Consider the following 22,972-nt stretch of genomic DNA (forward strand, 5'->3'; position numbering starts at 1 on the left):
CCAACCCCATTGAGCAGAGAACATAGCAGATGCTCAGGAAAGGTTTGAGTGGATGAGTACACATGTTCCTTGTAAATATATTTCATGAATTTCTTACTAAATTTCAATTTCCATGGGTATAGAAATTCTCTAATTCCTTTTTTAATATATATATTTTTTGAGAGTTTACCTTGGTAACTCAGATTTTGGCCTGGGGATAAAGACCTTCAGTGTTTATGAAGTTTCCAAGTAGATGATGGACTGAAATATAATCAACAAAGAAGCCATGGATCAACAAAAGGATAATAATCAGAATTTTAAAGTACGGTTGAATTTATTTGCACTGGATGGAAATAGAGTTAATTCCAAAACATTTTGAGTCATGTTTATACATTTAAGCTCTTTGATAGAGCAGATCTCATTTTTCTACCAGTTATTATTTTGTCAGAATTGTCTTAGGATATTGCCTTGCTTAATGGAAAGCGTATAAAAATTGCTTTTCTATTGATAAATTTATCTTTGAGAACCAGCTTTGTACACCAGCTGTGTGCTTAATAGCAGTGTGCATGTTGCTTTAACTGAGTAAAATGTGCTTCATAGCTATGCTTTCATAGTGCTATTTTATAAGTTGCAAGACCCCTGTAGGTGAAGGTATTCTGTAATTCTGTAATGAAATTACTGTAGAATTTGAGGTTAATTCTTTGCCCCAACCATGATAACTTTCTCTCCAGTGAATCCATAAACCACAAACTGGTGTGCTCAATTAGGTGGTTGCTGTGAATGCTAGAGAAAGCAAGTTGCATTAGGGTGAACTGGAACAAAAAAAGCAAACCTGAATTCTAGCTCTGCTGCTTACTAGCTTGTGACTCTTGAACAAGTCCCTTCACTTTCCTAAGCTTTACTAGACACAGAAGTACTTGCCTCACAGTGTTGTGAGGATTTACTATGAAGTTTGTGGAAGTGCCTGGTGTATAATATTTAGCAAAGTATATTAACAGAGTGACAGTGAATTATTCAGAAGCAAAGAATTTAAAAAATTTAAAAGGGAGGTAACCTTTAGAGATACTTAGTTCAGTTCTCAAGCTTGTTTGCACATTAAAATTCCCTGAGTAGCTTCTTAACAATACTGATGCATAAACTCCACCCTAGAACAAATAAATCAGAATTACTGGGTTTGGGTAATAGGTAGTTTTACCTTTCTTTTTTTGCACTCATGATTTTAATGTGCAATTGGGGTTGAGCACCATTGATTTAATTCAATTTCCTATCCTTATTTTCTTCATTTTGTGATGGAATAAAGTGCAGAGAGAGGTAAGTGCTAGCCGTATTCCTTTCATACATGCTAGAAAAGGTGTATTTGCAGTGGAGAAAGTGAAGAGCATACATGTTAAAGTAATAGTTATATTTATTTCAGACCTCCACACTACATCAAATCCTGCATGGATGACCGAGTTATTTAACCTTGTCATCATTCCGAACTACCTCTAGTCTTAAGCTCTGTGGCTAGAGATGGTAGTGATTCAAGGCCTTTCTATGTATTTCTGTTTTCTGTCATACTTGATGAACAAGCTTTTAGTCTTCGTTGTCACCTCCAGTCCCTCCCAGGTTGTTAGTTTTCTTCCTTGTTTGCAGTCCTGAACTCTGTAGTTCCCATTCTAACTGTGAACTCACTAAGCACTGGGTAGTCCTCCTCTCCTTCACCCTTGCTGTTTATAACTGGTTAATTCTCAACTAGTAAATTTCACCATTTACTTTTTCTACTTCTGTCCCTGCCTAGCATCCCTCGAAAAAGTCACAGTGCTGGTGACTGTTAAATACTTGTTTTCTAGCTACGTGTGTATTGATTGCTTTCTCATCTTTTTTTTTTTCATCCCAAAGTTGACTCATTTTCTCTATTGCTTTTGCACTCTAATTCAGGTTGCTAACCCCGATCTTGAAACTCTTGACTCTTAACAGGTGACTTTACTTCCTTCAAAATGATTAAGATTTTATGATGTGAGTTTTTATATTTGTTTCATTTAAACACTAAGTAGTCAGGGGAAAATCAAAATGATTTTTGTATTTTTGTTTATAGTTTTATGAATTGTACCTATAACTTTCTGTTTGCTTAGTACACTTATATTTTTCTATACATTCTTCTTTGCATTTTGTTAATTAAAAATCTTTTTTCTTTCTTTGTTTATGAGAGAATGTGTTCATTATAAAATAATTAGGCAGTAGCAAAATATTTCACCCTAGTACATAGATATTATCAGTACTAAATTTTTGGTGTGTATCTTTCCAGACTTAAACAAAAGAGCTTTCTATTATATGTACTGTGTAAAAACCGTTATTTAATATATTTCCTTATTTAACATTTTTTTCACTTTAAATATTAATTTGTGTTCTCTCAAAAGCTGTCTAGAAATCCATAATATGGATATGCCATAATTTACTTAACCCATCTTCTCTTGTTGAACGTTTAGATTGTTTCTGTTTTTTTTAGCATTATATTTTATGTGAACAACTTTGTACAGTGGTCTAATTATTTTTTGCATTCTTGGAAATAGAATTGTATGAACTTTCCAAAGTGCTTATGTTACCAAAAATGGCATTTAGAAAAGTTGTTCCAGTGTGTACTTTTAAGACTATGAGTGCCCATTTCCCCCACATTTTAGGTGAGTAATAATACATCACTTTAATTTTTACTTCTTGGAGAGGCAACCTTTTCCTATTTAGTAGTCATTTTCATTTGTTCTTTTGAAATTGCTATTTGTATCTTACCCATTTTTCTTTTGGGATATTTTCTTACTGATTTATAGGAACCCTTTATTAAAAATGTTCACCCTTTGTCATACGTTGGAAATGTTTTTCTTTAATGCTTTTCTCCCCTCAGTGTTGAAGTTCTAAAATTTTATGTGGTAAAATGTTTTCTTTTACGATGTTTGGCTTTTTCATGTTATGTTTATCTATTTCTTTCTATGGCTAGAAATTTAGGTTCTGTTTTTCACTGTTAGAGTTATGCCAGAGGGAAACTTTTTATATACAACATTCTCCATCTGCCCCCCCCCCCACGTTTATTTCTCAGGATAAATTTCGATGGTTAAAAGTTGAGAGGTTAAAGGGTAGTGCCTGTGTAGCATCCCCCCCAAAAGTCACAGCTGTGGTACAGCATTTAGGATTTAGGAACCAACTGAAGATGTGGATGAAAAGTGAGTATAAGATGACTTCAGAGGTTTAAGCATCAGCCATTGGTCAGATGCTAGTTTTGTTTCAGGAGGAAGATGAAATCAGTTTGGGACATATTTATCTTGAAATAACTTCATGGTATCCATGAGACAAACATTTGTCAGACAAATAAAAATACCAGGATGAGCAGAGAGCCCTAGGATAGAAAGAGATTTTAGTAGTTACCCACAGAACTAATTGATGCTATGGAAAAGAGAAGAGGGCCAAGGACTAAACTTTGGGGGAACACCTAGTTTAGAAAGTAGGAGGAGAAGCAAGAGAAGAGAGAAGGGGAGACAACAGAGCAGTATAAAACACTTTCAACATGCTTTCACATGTTTCACAAGTCTCAGAGACTAAATAACCTTATTGTGCCAAAGGTCACAGTAAGCAGTAAAACCCATGGAAAAATTGAAAAATAATGGTAATGTATAGTAAATTATTTCTGCTATCAATTATTGTGGCTCAGGCTTTCATCACCATTTGCTTAGAGACTGCTATAATACCTTTTATTCTCTCTTCAATTTTGCTTCTTCAGTAGTCTCTCCAGTCCATCCTAGATACTGGTTTTGTGTACTAATTAATATTTTCCTATTTAAAAACCTTTGTTTTTCTGTTGTCTATATAAGAAAATCTAAACTCTTCAGTCTGATGCCTGCTTACCTTTGCAGTTTGGCTTTTCCCCATCTTACCAGATTTGTATTCTACCACTATACTTTCTCCTGGCTGTACCTCCTCCAGCCTGGGCTCAGCTGTTTCCTCTCTGGAGAATTCATTTACATATCATCATCCCCTGACCAACTATTTTTGATTTAAGGCCCAGCTTGAATTTCTAGTCATTTAAGAGTTCTTCCTAGGTTTCCCACTGATCAGAATTACCTCCCAACTAAACCTTTTGGCCCTATGTGTCATCTTTTATTTTTATAAATTAAAAAAAAAGTTGTTTTTGGTTTGTTTCTCTTCTACTCCTTTAGACTTTGAGTCCACACATTTGAGTTAATCATATTCCTCTATCCATAGCATACTTCATGGATACCAAAACCCCTTTCTTGTTTTGTTTTTTCCTTCTTTATCAATCAGTTACTTCTATAATGCTCTTTCCTACAGAAACACATGCTAATGTATAAAACATGAATTATATATACTTGGGTATATAAACCTGGGAATAGAGCTTTCTTTTCTTCTTCACAAAGATTGTTAGTTTTTTGTTTTAGTTGTAATCCTCACTCGAGGATATTTTTCTATTTATCATCAGATAGAGTGGGAGGGAAGGAGAGAAAGAGAGAAAAACATTGATGTGGGAGAGACACATCCACTGGTTGCCTCCCGCACAACCCAGCCAAGGCCCAAGATGAACTGCAACTGAGGTATGTGGCCCTTGACCGGAATCAAACCAGTGACTCACGGTCTGCGGGCTGACGCTCTAACCACTGAGCCAAACCGGCCAGGGCAAGGTTGTTAGTTTTGAGTGTTTCTATCTTTTAATACTACTTTGTAAAGAGTAAGTGGCCAATAAATGTTTTCTACTTGAAAATCATTGAAAATTATTGCTGGTTTTACTAGCTTTCATTTTGCTTAGACGAAAAACCTGGGGATTTAATTTCAGCTTTATTCTTCCACATCTAGTTAGGGGAATTCTGAACCTAACCTACTCTTCTCCTGTTGCAAACTTCAGACTCTCATCAACTTTCCCCTTTACTTTTGCAATAATTTTTCAACTGGGTTCTGTTTTCAGACTCTCCCTTCTCACTTTATCTTTCATTAGAAAAATCTAGATCAAATCAGGCCACTCCTTCCAAAAGCTTCAGAAAGAACTCTCAGGAACCAACTAAATTTTATTTTTTCTCCCCAGTTTTTCCACTAAATAATTCCCTCCAGTGTCGACTGCAGCTGTGCATGTGACTTAAAAAAAAACCCACATGCAACAACCGCTGCACATTTTCAGTTGCAGAGCTTTGTGCCTTTACTTACCATTTTTTGCCTTTTGAAGTTCCACTGATCGTTCACAACCATTTTCAAGTATTCATATGCTATATTCTCCAAGCCATGTCTTTACTCTTTCCTTCTTAGCTTGCTTACCACTTTGTTATTGTGCTTTGTATTAAAACCGTGTGGTACATGTCTTAATTCCCAGTGCCTGGTTCATTCTCTTTTCTTTCTAACCCAAAACATAAAGCCTTAAAAATGTAGTGAGCAGATTGTAACTACTCTGAAAAAATACTAACGAGCCCTGGCCGGTTTGGCTCAGCGGTTAGAGCGTCAGCTTGAGGTCCAGAGAGACCCGGGTTTGGTTCCCGCTAAGGGCACGTAACTCGGTTGTGGTTTGTCCCCGGCCCTGGTTGGTCATGCGTGTGGCAGCCACTCGATGTGTCCCTTTCACGTCGATGTTTCTCTCTCTCCCTCCCACTCTATCTGAACAACAAATGGAAAAATGTTCTCAGGTGAGGATAAAAAAAAAAATACTAAAGAAAATTTGTTAGGAATGTGATGGGATAACCAGTTCCACAATAGTATTTTAGTTGAGCTTTGCCAGCTTAATTTTTCAAATATTAAACAATGGTTTCTAATAGCTGTCAGCACTGTACAGCTGCCCCTGTACAAATACTTTTTGAAATGGTGCAGTTTTTTATCTGAATTTTGTTGATGATGAAAATAAGCACACATTTTTTTATTTGCTAACTAAACAGCTGTGCTTTTTGGCGAGAGAAGAAATCATTTTTATATTTTATGAGATTGAGATTTTCTTAAAAACAAGATCTGTTGTGCTCAATATTTAGAATTCATAATTAGATACTATAGTTAAATTGGCCAGAACGTTTGCTTGTAAATTTAAAATCTGTGGGTCTAGTGAAGCATTTCATGTTTGGGGTATGGTTCCTGTTTTCTGTGAAAATTAGTGTATATGTCAAAAATAGCCCTGGCCAGTTTGGCTCAGCGGTTAGAGCGTTGGCCTGCGGTCCGGAGAGACCCGGGTTCGGTTCCCGCTAAGGGCACGTACTTCGGTTGCAGTTTGTCCCCGGCCCTAGTTGGTCGTGTGGGTGGCAGCCACTCGATGTGTCCCTTCACGTCGATGTTTCTCTCTCTCTCTCCCTTCCTCTCTCTCCCTCCCACTCTATCTGTACAAAAAATGGAAAAATATCCTCGGGTGAGGATAAAAAAAAAATAAATAAATAAATAAAAAATAAAGTCTTTTAAAGTCTGGTGGAGAAGCTGCTGCCACTTTTAAGCTTGTCTTATTCAGCTTAGTGTACCTTGTTGGCATGTATATGCAAGAATTTTTGTAGGTGCTGTTGGGAATACAAAGTTGTAGGAAATAGTCTTGTTTTCAGGATCCTTTAGATGTGTTGGGAATAAGCAGATACACAAATCTTTATAAAACGTAATAGAATATAAATGCCATAAAGTTGTACAGATAAAATGGTGTGAGGACTTAAAGATGAAACTGTATCTGGCTGTGAGACTACTGAACTGACTGCATCTTGAAGACTTGATAATATTTCAGAAAAGCAGGGGAGGGAGGACATACTAGCCCAGAGGTAGGGGAGGAAGCCTAGAGCATATTCTGGGGAATAGCTAGTAGTCTGGTTTGACTGTAACAAAGAGGACATATAGAAAGAGGTAAAACTGGAACAAGAGACTGAGACAGGCTGGGGCTTGACTGTGAAGGGCATTAAATATGAGGTTAAGGATTTTGGATTTAGTTTGGTCAGGAAACCATTGGTTTAATATTAATTTTGCCTGTGTGATAAAGACAAGAGAGAGGACTTGTTTAAAACTTAAGGTGCATATTCTTAACCTCTCTCCTGCCTTTCTAAAGAAAGATCACAAATTTGTAACTCCCAATGTGGCTGTTCTGGATTTTCAAATTAATTTTCTAAAATCCTCAACTATGACTTAGTTGTTCTTTATATACCATGGTGAGTTTTTCTGTCAAGCCTAACCTATTTGAAACTGCCTGTACTGACACCCTAAATTAGTCACAGCTTTACTTCTCATTTGAAGACTCCTTTTGAGCATATTTTATACTTATTACCGTATGCTTTAAATTTTTTCTTTTATTTATCAGTGGCTTTCCCCAAATACATGATAAAGTCCATATAAGTCAACTATTCCTAGAATACTTATTTCTGAAGGTAGCAAAATATAATGGAAAGAACATGCATTCTTAAAATAAAAACTAGTTGTGAAACCATGGGAAAATAGCCCATAACTCAATTTACTTTTTTGTGAAATGGATCACTTAACAAAATTGAAGTTATTAAACAAAATAGTAAAATGTGGACATGTCTAGCATATGTATAGGTTTTGAATAATTGTTAGTTTTTCTTCATTTTTTTCTTTCTTGGCTAAGACTGTAGCATGTTTGAGTCTACTTTACAGCAATAGGAATATTTGGTGCCTAGGAAAGATTTAAAAATTATCGCTTCTCACTATCAAAGTTTTGATGGTTCAGTTCTCTTCAATCCAGCTTTACATGAGTTTAAAATTAAAATATAAAAGCTGTTTTTTTCCTCCTAAAAAATGAACCTGTTTCCTTTATTACTGTTAACTTCTCCAATATATATTGTGTAGTTGGTTTACCACAGTGACAGAAATCCTGGTGGAAAGAGCAGGAAAAAACTTTGTCTTTTCTTATTGATGGAATAAGCAAAATTTACTAAAATTCTAAATTTAATTTGCTGAACTTTCAAGTATTTTTTCTTTATCATTCTATTATTTTATTGAAAGTCTTACCTATAATTTATTATTATGCTTACTAAACTATAGAATTTTTGAAATTAAGAACTATCTTGTTCTTTGCATACAGTAGGTACTCAAAATAATTGTTCATTATGACTTAGATGCATTAGGAGAGGGTGTAGTTTGCTCTGATACTTACACATGTGTAAGTAGTTTGTTGTTTGTTTTTATCTTTTTTTCCCCCTACTTTCCTGTTTCTCTCTTTCCTTTTACATTTTTTGTAAAGTCGCAATTTAACAGCAACATAGATTTTTAAAATACTGATTCTTACTAAGACAGTCAAAAGTTTGGTTAAAAATTCATAGGTCCCTGGCTGGTGTGGCTCAGTGATTGAGTGTGGACCCATGCACCAAGAGGTCACTGGTTCGATTCCAGGTCAGGGCACATGCCCAGGTTGTGGGCCAAATCCCCAGTGGGGGACATGCAGGAGGCGGCCAATCTGCCAATCGATGTTCTCTCTCATTAATGTTTCTCTCTCTCTCTCTCCCTTCCTCTCCCTCTAACATCAATAAAGAAAAAAAAAATTCATAGTCAAGCAAGGTTTGCTGCTGTTGCTCCCTCCCTCCTCTCCTCCCTGCCCCCTCCTCCCCTCTGCTTCTTCCTTCCTCCTCCCCCTTTTCTTCTTCATCTGTCTTTTGTGTGCAATCTCTTACTCAGGGTCTGAGCTAAAATTAGAATCCAGGTCTTTTGGTTCATAGGTCATTGCTATTTTCATTGTAATGCACAGTTGAATACTGAAGCTCACTGATATCAGATGTCATGGGTACATGTAAGAAAATAATTAGATGATTTTTTGTTTTAACTCACCTTCAAGGATGAGATAAGTAGTATTGGTTTTCAGTAAGAAGAACTAGGCCATAGTATTTTGTGACAGTTGGACTCTCTTCTCAATTGTAAATAGTATTCTTTCTCTTTTTTTAAAAAAGTTTTTAACTCTTCTAGTGTTACATTTTTATCAAGTGGTGAGCTGCTCCACTGAAGAACATACTACTTTAGAAGCAAGATGTTACCAAAAGACTAGGGTGGAAGTTGGACAAATGCAGTCCTTGTTTATATTTGTAAAGGAGATAACTTGAAACTTTGAATTGTTTGATTTTTAAAATTGGAATACAAAGCTGGCTTTATGAAAGTTATGAGATTTGGGAGGTGACGTGCTTTTGCTATGGTTTTTTACTTTTAACTGTGAATTAAGACTTCCAGATACATTTGTTGGAAAAGAAGACAAAGTCAATTGGAAAACTGTTGGAATTTATGGAGTTCTGTAAAGTGGCTAGATGTGGAGAACTCCCCTCCTCCTGAAATGTAAAGGTTTCTTATCAATGGTAGTAACGAATTAAAAGATAAAATGTAGAAAAGAGAACAGATTCAAGATAGCAACAAAAACTATAAAATACCTGGGGAACCTACTTAAGAAATGAAACAATCTTGTGAGAAGAAACCTACAGAACTACTGGGCCACCAAAAGGATTAGAAACCTTAGGAAGAGACAGTATCAACCTGGCTAGGAACACTCAAAACTATAGATGTTAATGTATTGCAAATTAATTTATGAGTGTAAGTTGAGTCCCACAGACTTTGAGTGGGTTTTATCTGTTTATTTTTTCATTTATTTATTGTAATTGAAAAATGGTTCTAAACCTTAGCTGCACATAAGAATTATCTGGGGCGCTTTAAAATATTCCAGTGCCCAGACCATGCTCCACATACTCTAGACCAATAAAATCAGAATATCTGGGGGAGGAATCTAGTATCAGTATTTCTTAACTCTTTCTGATTATCATCAGAGTCTAGTGGTCTAAATTTTGTTATAGTTCTAATTATTTGTAGCAATAGATATTTTGTAACTTTAATTATTTCTAAGAGATCTTTAAAATAAAAAGGAAATTTAGTTTTAAAGAATAGAATAGAACTCATTCTAGGTTACAGTTACCACGGGTTCATTGGATATCTAAGATTATGGGATTTTAGTGAAATGGAAGAGGGATGTAATTGCCTATATGATGATGCAATGATGAAATAAATTGTCATTGTACCATCTTTCAGTTTAATTACTGCATAGCCCAAAAGCATCATCTTTCAAGAAGCTATAAAAGCAGTTTGGACATATCCTTGTTAGTCTTTTTGTTTGTTTGGTTTAAGCTTTCATTTAACATGTTTGAAATTTTAGATTTCTTCATTTTTCATTTTCTATCTTTAATAGGAAAGAAAAAAATTGGGAAAGATAGATATTTCAGAACTATTAGACAAGTCAGAAGATGAGTGCAAAAAACAGCAACACCTAAACCAATGATGGTGAAGTGTTATAAGTGAAATCTCAGACTGTGAGTCTTCAGATAATGATTTCTTCTTAAACTTGGAATTAATGAGGAAACAATATTTCGAAAGACAAAGATGAACATGTGGGTTTGAATTGCACAAGTCTACCTATGTGCAGATTTTTTTTCCCAATAAATACCTGTGTTGTTTTCATCTGTGGTTGTGAGTCCATGATGCAGAGGGCCAACTGTATGCATTGCTCTAGGACATTTTATACTGGGGACTTGGGCATTCACAGATTTTCATATCTGTGGCTGGAACCAGTCCCCCACGGATACTAAGTGACAACTTAAGCTTTGGGGGAGTCAGAAGTTAAACACTGATTTTCGACTGCACAGGGGGTCAGTGCCCCAACACCACTGTTTAAGAGTCAATTGTTTTAATGATTTATGCTTGAGAGCTTATGAGCAGATAGTTGTATTCAAAGAATGCTACTGTTTTGGAAAAACATACCTTCACTACCAGAGAAATATGGAATAAGAAATTTGCTATGTTTAAATTTTGATATTTAGATTGCTCTTAAAGTTAATTATTTTTTTTTTACTATCCCTTTAGTTTTATTTCTATGGATTAGTTACAAAGTGGCTTAGAATATTAAAAATAAAAAGGGTATTCTGGACCCAGATAGTAAATTGGGTTGACTGTTTTTCCTGGTATACTGAAGGCAAATGCTTCTCTGTGGTCCTAGTGTTTAGCTAAGGTTGAGAACCACTATTCTTAGTAGACTTCATCTGGACAAATAAACAGAGAAGATTAAGTAAAACGTTTTTGAAAGGTTAAGTAATGGGGATAGTCTAGACTAGTTCTACCAGATGAATGGTACTGACACAAGAATTATAAAACAGGAATGTATGAGAGCAGACAGCCCAGAGCAGATGTCAGAGTATACAACAATTTAATGTAATCAAGAAAGTGTCATATCTGTAGGTTAGGTTATTAATATCATTGTTAAGAGCAACCACTTATTGACCTTTTGCTGAACATTTATGTGCATTATCCCTTTTAATCTTTTCACTGACGTAGCTGCTGCTATTCTGTTTACAAGTTAGAAAACCTGAGGTCACACATACTACTTGGTGATTCTGGAGCATTTAGTTAGTTATTTTGGAATGCAAATAATTGAAAAGAAAAAAGGAATTCTTACCTATGCAAGAGTACAAAATTGTAGATTAATATATGTGGAAAAGTAAAGAAATAAGTGGGTTAATAGCCTTTGTGTGTAAAATAATCATACAGATTAATAACCCCTGTAGTTATTAACATATTAGAAAGTGATTGGCCTTACTAGGTACCTATGAAATAAAATACTCAATTAAGTTAAAAGTACTATTTTTTTTTCTTTCCTGTTTTAGGACCATAGTGTTAGTTTGTGAGAATGGCTGACTTCTTATCCTTTAAGACCCAGTGTATAGAACCACCTCATTGATGCCTTTTTGAACTACAGCAGGTGCTCAAATAACGTTTCATTATAAGGTTGATGAGATGCTGTAGGAACTAAACTTTTGTTTATATCTATTAGCCTGTGGTAAAATTGGTTTGATACATGTCGTTTTGCTTAAAGTCACAGAACCTAATGGCGTTAGGTGAGGACTTACTATACTCAATAAATAAATTATTTCCTGTATCTCAGCACTCGGATGATTTTCTTCTTTGCACTTAACTTTTCAGGGTCACATTTTTATTTACTCACTTTACTGTCTTTCTCCTCTACCGGACTCTAAGCTCTGAGGGGAAAAACATAGTATTTGGCATCTGGAAAGTTGAATGAATAAACAGGATGAATAAAAGAGAAGTGAATGAAATGAATAAAATGAGAGACCATTTTTAAAATTCTTGTTGCTGAAATTTTAAACGAAAAATATTCTCTGTAAATAAAATGGGATGGATAATAGTCATTCTACTGCTTGGTAAATTGGTGTTACCTTTCAGAATGGAAATTTTGTAAAAGGTAGCAAAAGCTAAACGTTCATGCCTTTTGACCCAGTAATTTTACTTCTTGGAATCAGTCCTAAAGAAGTCATCTCTGCCAGTAGGTGGGGAACCTTTCTTCCTAGCTCTTCCTATGTTTACTGGTACTCCTTTCTCAGAAAAGTAGATAGGTCCTATTGGGCCACATTTTGTAGTTGTCTTCTGCTTCCTCTTTCTTATCCCTCAGTGAGTAAGATATGCAAAGGACGTGGCTAGGCCTGGTAATCTTGTATTCTCACACTCTCACAAAAGTCTTCAAGAGTTCTTACTGCTTGGGGCACCTCTGTGATCTGTGGTAAGTTTGGATTTGGGAAGACTACTTTCAGGAATCATTTCTATAGTTTGTTCCTAGAGATGTTTCTCTGACCTTGTAGAGCACCCAAAACCTTGAGGAAAAGGTGCGTGCAGCATTCTCTCCTGAGCTTGAAGCTGGCTTTTGGTGTTGCTATTGCCACTGATGGTCTTTCTTCTCTTCCTTTGGGAGAATAAGAGGAAAAAAATTTAAAAAATAAATTGGATTTGGGCTTTGGGGTAAGGCAGAGACCTTGTTCAAAGGGTAGTGCTCTGATCCAGTTTACCAAAGAACCTTGCCTTGGGTTATGGAGTAATAATGCAGCTAAAAGTGGTATTTTGATATGCCATGTGATAACCCCTACCAATTCACCCCCTCCCTCCCTCACTGTCCTGACTGCTCCCAACCTTGCATCCTTGCAGTATGAGATATATTTCTTTTTTTTTTTAATCCTCACCCTAGTATATGTTTTTATTGATTTAGAGAGAGAGAGAGAGAGAGAGAGACAGAGACATCGATGTGAGAGAGAAACATCAGTTGGTTGCCTCTCCATATGAGTCCCCACCTGGTATCAAACCAACAACCTGGATATGTGCCCTGACTGAGAAACAAATCTATGACCCTTTGGGGCATGGAAGGATGCTCCAAGGAAGTCACATCAGCCAGGGCTCTCTCTCTCTCTTTTTTAATTGATTTGAGAGAGAGAAAGCGAAAGAGAGAAAGAAACATTAATTGTTACTCCAGTTATTCGTGCATTCATTGGTTGATGCCCTGACCAGGGATTGAACTTGCCAACTGGGCATATGGGAATGATCCTCTAACCAACTGAGTTACCTGGTCAGGGTGAGATGTATTTATGTGGGTCACTGTCAAACTTGGAAAGCTATTTGTTCTAGCCAAAATATAATTAGTAATGCCCCAAACTTCTCTTTTGTTGCATCATTCTTAAATGGGGGAAAGATTTATGGACAGAGATTTAGGCTTAATATATTGTAAAATTTGAACAATGAAACATTATGACTGGCTTAATAAATCATAATGATCTATTCTTTCAGGTTATTTGTTCAAGATAGTATTCTCTTATCTTTCTTCAGTGTTTTTATGGTTTGCAGTGAAGGTCCAGAGGTTAGCAATAGCTTTCTTAGTTCTTCGTAGAGTCAGTGGAGCCTTAAGAAATAACTAGTCTACCATAATATTCTGGTAACAGCACAGAGAATCAGATTTGAGCCCCAGTTCTGTGACAGCCTTGGGCAGAGTATTTAACTTCTTTGTCTCTGTTTACTCATCTGTAAAATGGAGCTAATAGAGCATAATTACAGTTAGGTTACCCTGAATAGGAAATATGATAATGAATGCAAAGTATTCAACTGCTGCTTCGGTTTCCAGTAAGTAAATTCCAGGCTGTTTTCCTTTTACATTGTTGAATTTCTCTGTGTCTTAATTCCTCCTTCAGCTCACTTTTCAATTAATATTATTAGGTACTTCTTAGATAATAAAAACTTCTCTACTTCAAAAGAGTTTGAGACAGTTAAAATCAGAAGATAATAAATGTGAAAAGTACTGCACAAAGTTGTGGTGGTATTAATTTAAGTAGTAGCCATAAAAGGAAACCTGTTTGCATTGCATATGAGCTGATTAATAACTCTATGTCCAAATGAGTAGAATCAGCAGTTGATTGATTGGAATAAATAGATACTTGCAGTTCTCTAAAAGTGTCAGCCAACCTCTTTTCTGCCTTTGGACCTTTGCAGTTATTCCTTTTGCCTGGAATATTCTTTCTGTCCCCACCCCTCATGCCTATTTCTTCCTTATCACCTAAAATAATACCACTTTATAAAGGTCTTCCCCTACCATCCAATCTGAGTAGCTTCCAGTTGATTTAAAAAAAAATTTGTTTTCTTTATTGATTTTAGAGAGAGGAAGGGAAGAGAAAGAGATAGAAACATTGATGAGCGAGAACATCGATTGGCCACCTCTTGTATGCCCCCCACTGGGGATTGGGCCCACAACCCTGGGCATGTGCCCTAACCGGGAATTGAACCGGTGACCTCTTGGTGCATGAGTCGACGCTCAACCACTGAGACACACCAGCCAGGCTCCAGTTGATCTTTTAAAAATCACAACATTAGCCCTGGCTGGTTTGGTTCAGTGGTTAGAGCGTCAGCCTGCAGACTGAAGGGTCTTGAGTTTGATTTCTGGTCAACAACACATACCTGGGTTGCAGGTTCAATCCTTGCCCTGGTTGGGGTCATGTGGGAGGCAACCAGTTGATGTGTTTCTGTCACATCGATGTTTCTTTCTCTCTCTCTCTCTCTCTTCCCCTCTTCCCTCCCTTCCACTCTATCTAAAAATTAATGGAAAAATATCCTTGAGTGAGGATTAATAAAATAAGACAAAAAAATCACCACATTAATTATTACTTGGTTCTCGATTTTATTTTGTTTTTTCCCTCCCCAATGAGAATGTAAGCCTTCAAGAGCAGGGACCTTGCCTGTGTCGTTCATTTACTTTTTTTCTGAATGTTTGAAGATAATGTAAAATATGAAAAATTACCCATGATTGTACTTCCTAGAGATAACCATTGTTGATAATATGTTATGTGGCTTTCTAATTTTATTTTCTATATGTGTGCTTACATATTTGTAAATGTCTGTGATTATGCATTTATACCATATTTCATTGAGTCTAAAAATGAACATTGTTACTGTATTTTTTGTCTGAAATTGGGATGCCATGTAATTAAGGGTATGCCATGTTTGAATTGACAGTATTTTTCTTTCTCAGTGGCATATAACATGAGGATGTGTCTTAAAATCTAGAGCATCTTAGATTTGGTAATATTTGAAACAAAAGTGAGATCATGATGCTCAATTCTTTCTCCACCTAAATATCTTGAGCATTTCCTTATATCACTAAATTTAGATCTCATTCTTTTTTTTTTCCTCACCCGAGGACATTTCTCCATTTTTTTGTTCAGATAGAGCGGGAGTGAGAGAGAGGAAAAGAGAGAGAAACATCAATGTGAAAGGGACACATCAAGTGGCTGCCACCCATACGACCACCCAGGGCCGGGGACAAACTACAACCGAGGTACATGCCCTTAGCAGGAATCGAACCCGGGTCTCTCAAGACCGCAGGCCAACGCTCTAACCTCTGAGCCAAACCAGCCAGGGCTAGATCTCATTCTTAACAGATATCTAATAAATTATTAAGGGAGTATCTTAAATTGTTCAACCAGTTCCTCTTGATGGACATTTGGAGCTTTTCCCATTTTTTTTGTTAAAACAGTGCTATGTTGCCCGGCCAATGTGGCTCAGTGGCTGAACATTGACCCAAGAGGTTGCCAGTTCGATTCCTGGTAAGAGCATGTACCCACGTTGTGGGCCCGATCCTCAGTGGGGGGCATGCAGGAGGCAGCCAGTCGCTGTTCTCTCTCATCGATGTTTCTGTCTCCCTCCCTCCCTCTCTCTCTCTAAAAATCAATAAAGAAAAAAACAAACAGTACTATGTTAAATATCCTTGTCTATATCTTTATGCCCTTGAGTGAAATTTCTTTTTAAAATATATTTTTATTGATTTTTTTTTTAGAGAGGAGGGGAGAGAGATAGAAACATCTATGTGAGAGAGAAACATCGATTGGCTGCCTCCTGCACGCCCCCTACTTTGGATCTAGCCTGCAACCTGGGCATGTGCCCTAACAGGGAATCAAACTGGACCTCTCAGTCCATGGGGTGACGCTGAATCCACTGAGCCACACCAGCCGGGCGAGTGAAATTTCTTTTGATTAAATTCCTAGATCATTGAGTATACATATGTATTTTCTAGTGTAAGAGGGTGCCTGTTTCCCTGTACCCTCAGTAGTCTTGCATTTTCAGAAATTTAAAAAATTTTTGTTAACCTAGGAAGTATAAAAGTATCCTCACATTTTATTTTTTAAAGAAAGGATGAGGGAGCTCTTTTTTTTTATTCTCACCTGAGGACTTTTTTTTTTTTTGCATTTATCATCAGATAGAGTGGGAGGGAGAGAGGGAGGAAGAGAGAGAGAGAGAAACATTGACGTAAGAGAGAGACATTGACTGGCTGCCACCCACACAACCCAAGCGGGGCCTTGAATGAAGTGTAACCGAGGTATGCGACCTTAGTGGGAACTGAACCCGGGACTCTGGTCCGCAGGCCGACGCTCTAACTGCTGAGCTAAACTGGCCAGGGCTGTCCTAATATTTTAATATAATTTCTTTGATGATGAATGAGATTGAGCTTTTTTTCACGTTTCTTAGCTGTTTTTATTTCCTCTTCTGTGATGTACTTGGGCATACGATAGTAGACCTTTAATTGGCTGGCATATTTGTTTGAAGCTGTGCATTATGTTAATTTTTAGGAACAACTTTTAGGGCACAACCCACCCTGCGGAGGGCAGGCAAGAGGACTTTATAAGGATCCAAGATTCGTGGAGAGACAGAATTTAGTAATAATCAAATTTATTTCCTTTATAATGGAGACCAGGAAGGGTTACAGCATCATCAGTTTGTGAACTGAATACTGGAACTTAGACTATGCTGTTAGTCTTTAAACTTTAAATGTTCCTCTTCTCTTTAATGTGAGTTGTTTGTAATACAGTAGTAGTAGATTAGTAGTTGTGAAATAGGGGACAACTCTGGCACAACTCTGGCACTTCAGAGCTAGAGATTAAATCTATGATATAAGATTAGATTAATACAGTTGTGGTTTTTTTTTTTGCATGTTGCCAAAATATTCTTGTTAACATTTAAAAAAATTTTTTTATCCTCACCCGAGGACATTTTTTCATTTTTTGTTCAGGTAGAGTGGGAGGGACAGAGAGGAACAGAGAGAGAGAGAGAAACATCGATGTGAAAGACACACATCAAGTGGCTGCCACCCGCATGACCAACCAGGGCTGGGGACAGACTGCAACCAAGGTACGCACCCTTAGCGGGAACCAAATCCGAGTCTCTTGGGACCACAGGCCAATGCTCTAACCACTGAGCAACACTGGCCAGGGCCTTGTTAACATTTTTGAGCACCGTTGCTATGCCAGAGTCTGTCAGTTTCAAAGACATATCATATGGACTCTGCCTTTTAGGTTCCACTGTAGCCAGTGGAGGAGATAGCTAGAAGGTACATAGAACACAAAGAGCACAGAGGAAGGTGCTGAGTCTAACAGAGTTTAAGGAAGGGCTCCTAGAGTAGATATGATAAGATCAACTGAGTATTGAAGGATGACTAAGGGTTAGCTGGGGGGTAGTAAGTAGTAAAGGATATAACAATATGAGAGAAGACATGCTTAGGTGAAATGTACTACAAGTAGTAGGGTATTCTTGAACAAAGTCTGAGGTGAAACTGACTAGGATGAGTCTGGGGAGATAAGCAAGAACCAGATGATGGAGGACATTAAATGCCATACTAAAGATTCTACATTTTATAGGTTAAGGGGAGTAATTTTGAGTAATAGCATGGTTAAATTTGCATTTCAGAGATCATTGCCTGAAGATTTAGGGGCAAGTCCAAAGGCAAGGAGACTTACTGGGAAATAGTTCTGGTAATCCATGTGAGAGAATTAAGACCTTAGCTCAGTGGCAATTTTTTACTGGAAAAATCAGTCATTTCTCTTAGTTTATATAATATTTGGCCCTCTCCCTCTGAGATTAAATTTTATGAAACTGGGTTTATTATTTTGCACAGATGATAGTCATTATAGTCATTGTCCAATTGTTGTTCCTTTAGGTCTATAAGTTGAACTTTTATATAAATAAACTGCCTGACTGGTATGGTGCTATATGGAGATAGTTAATAGGTGTGCGTGTGTTTTTTTTTTTTGTTTGTTTTTTTAATTATAAAAATTGGGAGATGTTAGCCCTTTTGGTATGCTTAGTGGTTGTCTTAGAGGGAAATAATTTTGGAGTAGTTTGCCTTTTGGGTAAAAGTAATGATTCGTTAGACTAAATTTAGGTTGTATAATTTCTTAAGTTACATGAATTTATAACTTTTCTGTGCTAATTTTCTTTTCTTTTTTTTTAAAGGTAATTAGCAAAAGATGGTGGATCGCTTGGCAAACAGTGAAGCAAATACTAGACGTATAAATATAGTAGAAAACTGTTTTGGAGCAGCTGGTCAACCCTTAACTATACCTGGACGGGTTCTTATTGGAGAAGGAGTATTGACTAAATTGTGCAGAAAAAAGCCCAAAGCAAGGCAGTTTTTCTTATTTAATGATATTCTTGTATATGGCAATATTGTCATCCAGAAGAAAAAATATAACAAACAACATATTATTCCTCTGGAAAATGTCACTATTGATTCCATCAAAGATGAGGGAGACTTGAGGAATGGATGGCTTATCAAGACACCAACTAAATCATTTGCAGTTTATGCTGCCACTGCCACTGAGAAATCGGAATGGATGAACCACATAAATAAATGTGTTACTGATTTACTCTCCAAAAGTGGGAAGACGCCCAGTAATGAACATGCTGCTGTCTGGGTTCCTGACTCTGAAGCAACTGTATGTATGCGTTGTCAGAAAGCAAAATTCACACCTGTTAACCGTCGTCACCATTGCCGCAAATGTGGTTTTGTTGTCTGTGGGCCCTGCTCTGAAAAGAGATTTCTTCTTCCCAGCCAGTCCTCTAAGCCTGTGCGGATTTGTGACTTCTGCTATGATCTGCTTTCTACAGGGGACATGGCCACATGCCAGCCTACTAGATCGGACTCTTACAGTCAGTCATTGAAGTCTCCTTTAAATGATGTATCTGATGATGATGACGATGATGACAGCAGTGACTAAGGACATATTTTGAGGTTTTTAATTGGGTGTGACTATCTGAGAAGTCAGCTTTAGGGAGAATGTATAATTCTGAGCTCTCTCTCAATTTTGCTGTAGCCATGAATTTGCCTGAGAAACTTTTAACCTATGTGCCTCAATATATTTTCTAGAAAATAGGTCCTGTTGTCATTCCCCTCACCCCCACACTGCCACCCATCCCCACAGCTTCCCACTCTCCTACAGGGATAGCCTATTGCAAATATAGCACATCAAGTTTTGGTTTCTTTTTCTTGTTTAATTTTAGATTATTTTCTTGGAAGATCGGGAAAAGGTGTTTATTTAACAGATCATGTACTACATTGTTTATTATATGTTCTGTTATATGGAAAAACTAAAAGCAAAGAATGATGGAGAAAGGAGTATAATGTGATTAGTTAATAATATTATAAGCTTTTTTCTAACCATTCTGTCTAATGGTTAAGACACCAGTAAAAAAAATACATGATTTGGGAATACTTTGGCTTTTTCATATACCAAGTGGTGCCTTATAATAGCACTGTTACATGAAACAAACCCCTACTTTCTCACTTTTTAGTTTGTTTTAAAAATACACTGGTGCTCTTTGAGGTGATAAAATGAGTGTTTATGAATGGATATAATTAGAAAATACTTGTCATCTGACAGCTACAAATAACTAAATTTAGAGGTCATTCTATATGAATAAATCTTTTCCATAAAAGTTATATTTTTATGTTTTATAGGTACCAAATTATAATCGTCAAATATACATTTTAAATTAATAGGTCATTCTTAGGAATTTGGTTTGAAATTTATACAATATAGAATTTTCATATTGCATTGGTTTCTGTTTTTAGTAAGACATAGGTATAAATTCATCTTGTTTTAATATTTCTGTAATGAAAAATCTTATAAATCCTTTAAATAGATTAAAATCCTATGATAGAGCACAGATCTATTTAGGCTAAGATTTGGAAGAAATAATATGTAAAAACGGCCAAGACAGACCAGTAAGGGTTGACTAGACTTCTGTGGAAGTATTGTCTATTTCAGTGTGGAACTATCTTGAATTTACAAATATAGTGTTATATTTTATTAAGTTTTGTAAAGTCCCAAACAATATTTCTATTTTTGTAAAACAATTCTTTGTTTAATCTGTTTCTGAAATCGTTTGCAATGTATGGAACTAGAGTAGCAATTGATCTTTCTAAATTGTGAACTTGACCAAGTCACTAGATTGCTTTTGAGAAGTGTTAATTTTTCACTCTGCTTTGAGGCAGCCATTAGGTTGAAAGTATATTTATCATATAAAACTTGATGCATTTTGCACTACTCCATTTGTATGCTGCAAATAACTAGTCTTTCAAATATGAAAAATCAGTCTAAAGATTGTTTTAAATCCTAAATTCTTTTGTTTTTAAACCTTTAAATCTGGATATATTGCATATGTTATGAGAGGTTTGATTCAGTAAGTTGTGATGGAGGATTCTTTGGATTGGTTAAGGCACTAACTTTACTGTTACATTGTGAAAGCACCTGAGATATGTAGGTCTCCCTATAGGAAATGTGAAAGAAAGGCACAATAAGTTTGTTTTCGTATCAGATGGACTTTTGTTTCCAAGCAATAGATCATATAATCAACATATCTGGAAAGGACCATGAAACCTGAGAAGTGCTAATGGAGACTTATGGTACATAGGAGCCTAGCAGAGTTAGAAACTAAGGGGAAATATTTGTTCTGTGGTAACATTTGCATTGTCAACCTCTTGACTTTTTTTTACAATAAAAAATGCTTTACAACTTAACTTCTGTTCTGAGCATATGTGACTTGAAGATTTCTTCCCTCTTACTAAGGTAATGGAAATATGCATTTTTTGCTCATTCAAACAGCTGTGAGTGCCTTCATTGTACCAGGCATTGTTCTAGGCCCTTGGGGTAAAGCAGTGAACAAAAATTCTCCCCTTTTCATGGAGTTTACATGCAAGTAGAATCCATGTGTTTTCTTCTGGATTCTTTTCTGTAATTTTTAAAGATTTTATAAATCTTAGTTTTATATAAACCTGAAATGATTTTGATGCCAATTTTTAAAATTCTTTTTTAAAATTGATTTTATAAAGAGAGGAGGGGGAGAGAGATAGATAGAAGCATTAATGGGAAAGAACATTGCTTGGTCGCCTCCTGCATGCCCCCTGCCCCACAACCTGGGCATGTGCCCTGACCGGGAATCAAACTGGCGACCTCTTGGTGCATGGGTTGGTGATTTTCAACCACTGAGCCACACCGGCTGGGCTTTGATGCCAAATTTTCATGCCGTTTTTCCTGAATGAAATTTACTTGTATTGTACTGGACCCCCAGTCTTTTATCCAAATTGGTAACCACTGGTGTAAAGGAAGCAAGATTCTGTAGATGCCAAGGAAAAGTATTAAGTTGAATACAGGATTTATGCTTTTGGGTAAAGTGCATACAATGACCATAGTTAATATAAAGTCATTTGTTTATATATCTTTATCATCTTCATGCTGAAATTCTTATAAATAGGTAGTATTAAATTGTATGCCTTGCCCACCCAGTGTGGCTTAGTGGATTGAGTGTCGTTCCATGGATTGAGATGAGAGGTCCCAGTTTGATTCCTGGTCAGGGCACATGCCCGGGTTGTAGGCTCAATCCCTGGTAGGGGGCGTGCAGGAGGCAGCCAATCGATGTTTCTCACATTTATGTTTCTCTCTCTTTCCCCTTCCCCCCCCAAAAATCAATAAAAACATATTTAAAAATATTGTATACCTTATGATTCTTGAGGGGTTGTAGTACTTTAGTTGCAATCTCCTTTCTTTCGGGTAGGGTAATTTTATTCTTAAATACATGTAGTTTTAAACAGTATAGTAGTTATTATCTACATATTCACATGTATTAGATTGCTATACATTTTATAAGATAAATGAAAGTTACTAGTGATATTCAGGATGAAAATACATAAATTGTGTTTAGTTAATTGATAATAATTTAAAAATCTTTAAAAGGTAAATTATTTCAGATTCCTGCAACATTTATTATTATGTCAGGCTTTATAGTATTGGTGTTGGGTGTTTTAAACTCTTTAAAGATATTTTTCTACAGGGGTTATTTCAATGGCACTCTCTCAATATCAAATCAAAATAAATTCCTTAAAAATTATTTTGTATTTGAAATTTTTTTACAGCCACATATTTACCAAATTTCAGCAGTAGAAAGCAGAATTTAAACCATATAACTGATAGTATTTCTTTTTGTGTCCACTCTAAATTTAGTAGTTGGCAAATAGAAATTGGCAACAGTAGAATAGCTTGATGTGACAATTTTATCAATTTAATCAAGAATATAATGGTAGAGAAAATTGGGATAATATTGCTAATACTATCTTGTTCAAACCATTATTGTATTTATTCACACTAATTAAAATGATTGCTGTAAAGCTTTGATGGTATTCGCTTAACAGTTTATCAAGAAAAAAGTAGTACCACTTTAATCAGATTTTGTGCCTGCATGCTCTTGTCAGCTTAATGTTTAGAGAGAATATATGCTTAACTGCCGTTTGTTTTATTCCTCACCCGAGGATATTTTTCTCCTTATCATCAGATAGAGTGGGAGAGGGGGAGGGAGGGAGAGAGAGAGTCAGAGAGAAACATAGATGTGA

The 22,972-nt window shown here is 36.2% G+C and overlaps 1 protein-coding gene and 1 pseudogene across 7 annotated transcripts in view; both read left to right on the forward strand.

The window, feature by feature from the left end:
• The window catches only part of PLEKHF2 (pleckstrin homology and FYVE domain containing 2), a 98,583-nt gene extending 77,212 nt beyond the window's left edge, over window positions 1-21,371 (forward strand). For 3 of the 7 annotated variants that reach the window (XM_036263959.1, XM_036263958.1, XM_036263961.1), the window contains exon 2: window positions 18,541-21,371. In XM_036263959.1, the coding sequence (XP_036119852.1) occupies window positions 18,555-19,304 (750 nt within the window). In that variant the 5' untranslated portion in view covers window positions 18,541-18,554 and the 3' untranslated portion in view covers window positions 19,305-21,371. Of the gene's footprint in view, window positions 1-1,908; window positions 1,975-2,528; window positions 2,637-9,118; window positions 9,229-10,126; window positions 10,326-11,594; window positions 11,690-18,540 lie in introns of those variants that run through there. The other 4 variants (XM_036263955.1, XM_036263957.1, XM_036263956.1 and 1 more) reach the window with 4 other exon arrangements.
• On the forward strand, window positions 12,523-12,717 carry LOC118631939 (annotated as a pseudogene).
• Window positions 21,372-22,972: the final 1,601 nt, after the last annotated feature.

The sequence above is a fragment of the Molossus molossus genome, unplaced genomic scaffold (assembly GCF_014108415.1).
Source record: "Molossus molossus isolate mMolMol1 unplaced genomic scaffold, mMolMol1.p scaffold_m16_p_16, whole genome shotgun sequence".
NCBI lineage: Eukaryota > Metazoa > Chordata > Mammalia > Chiroptera > Molossidae > Molossus > Molossus molossus.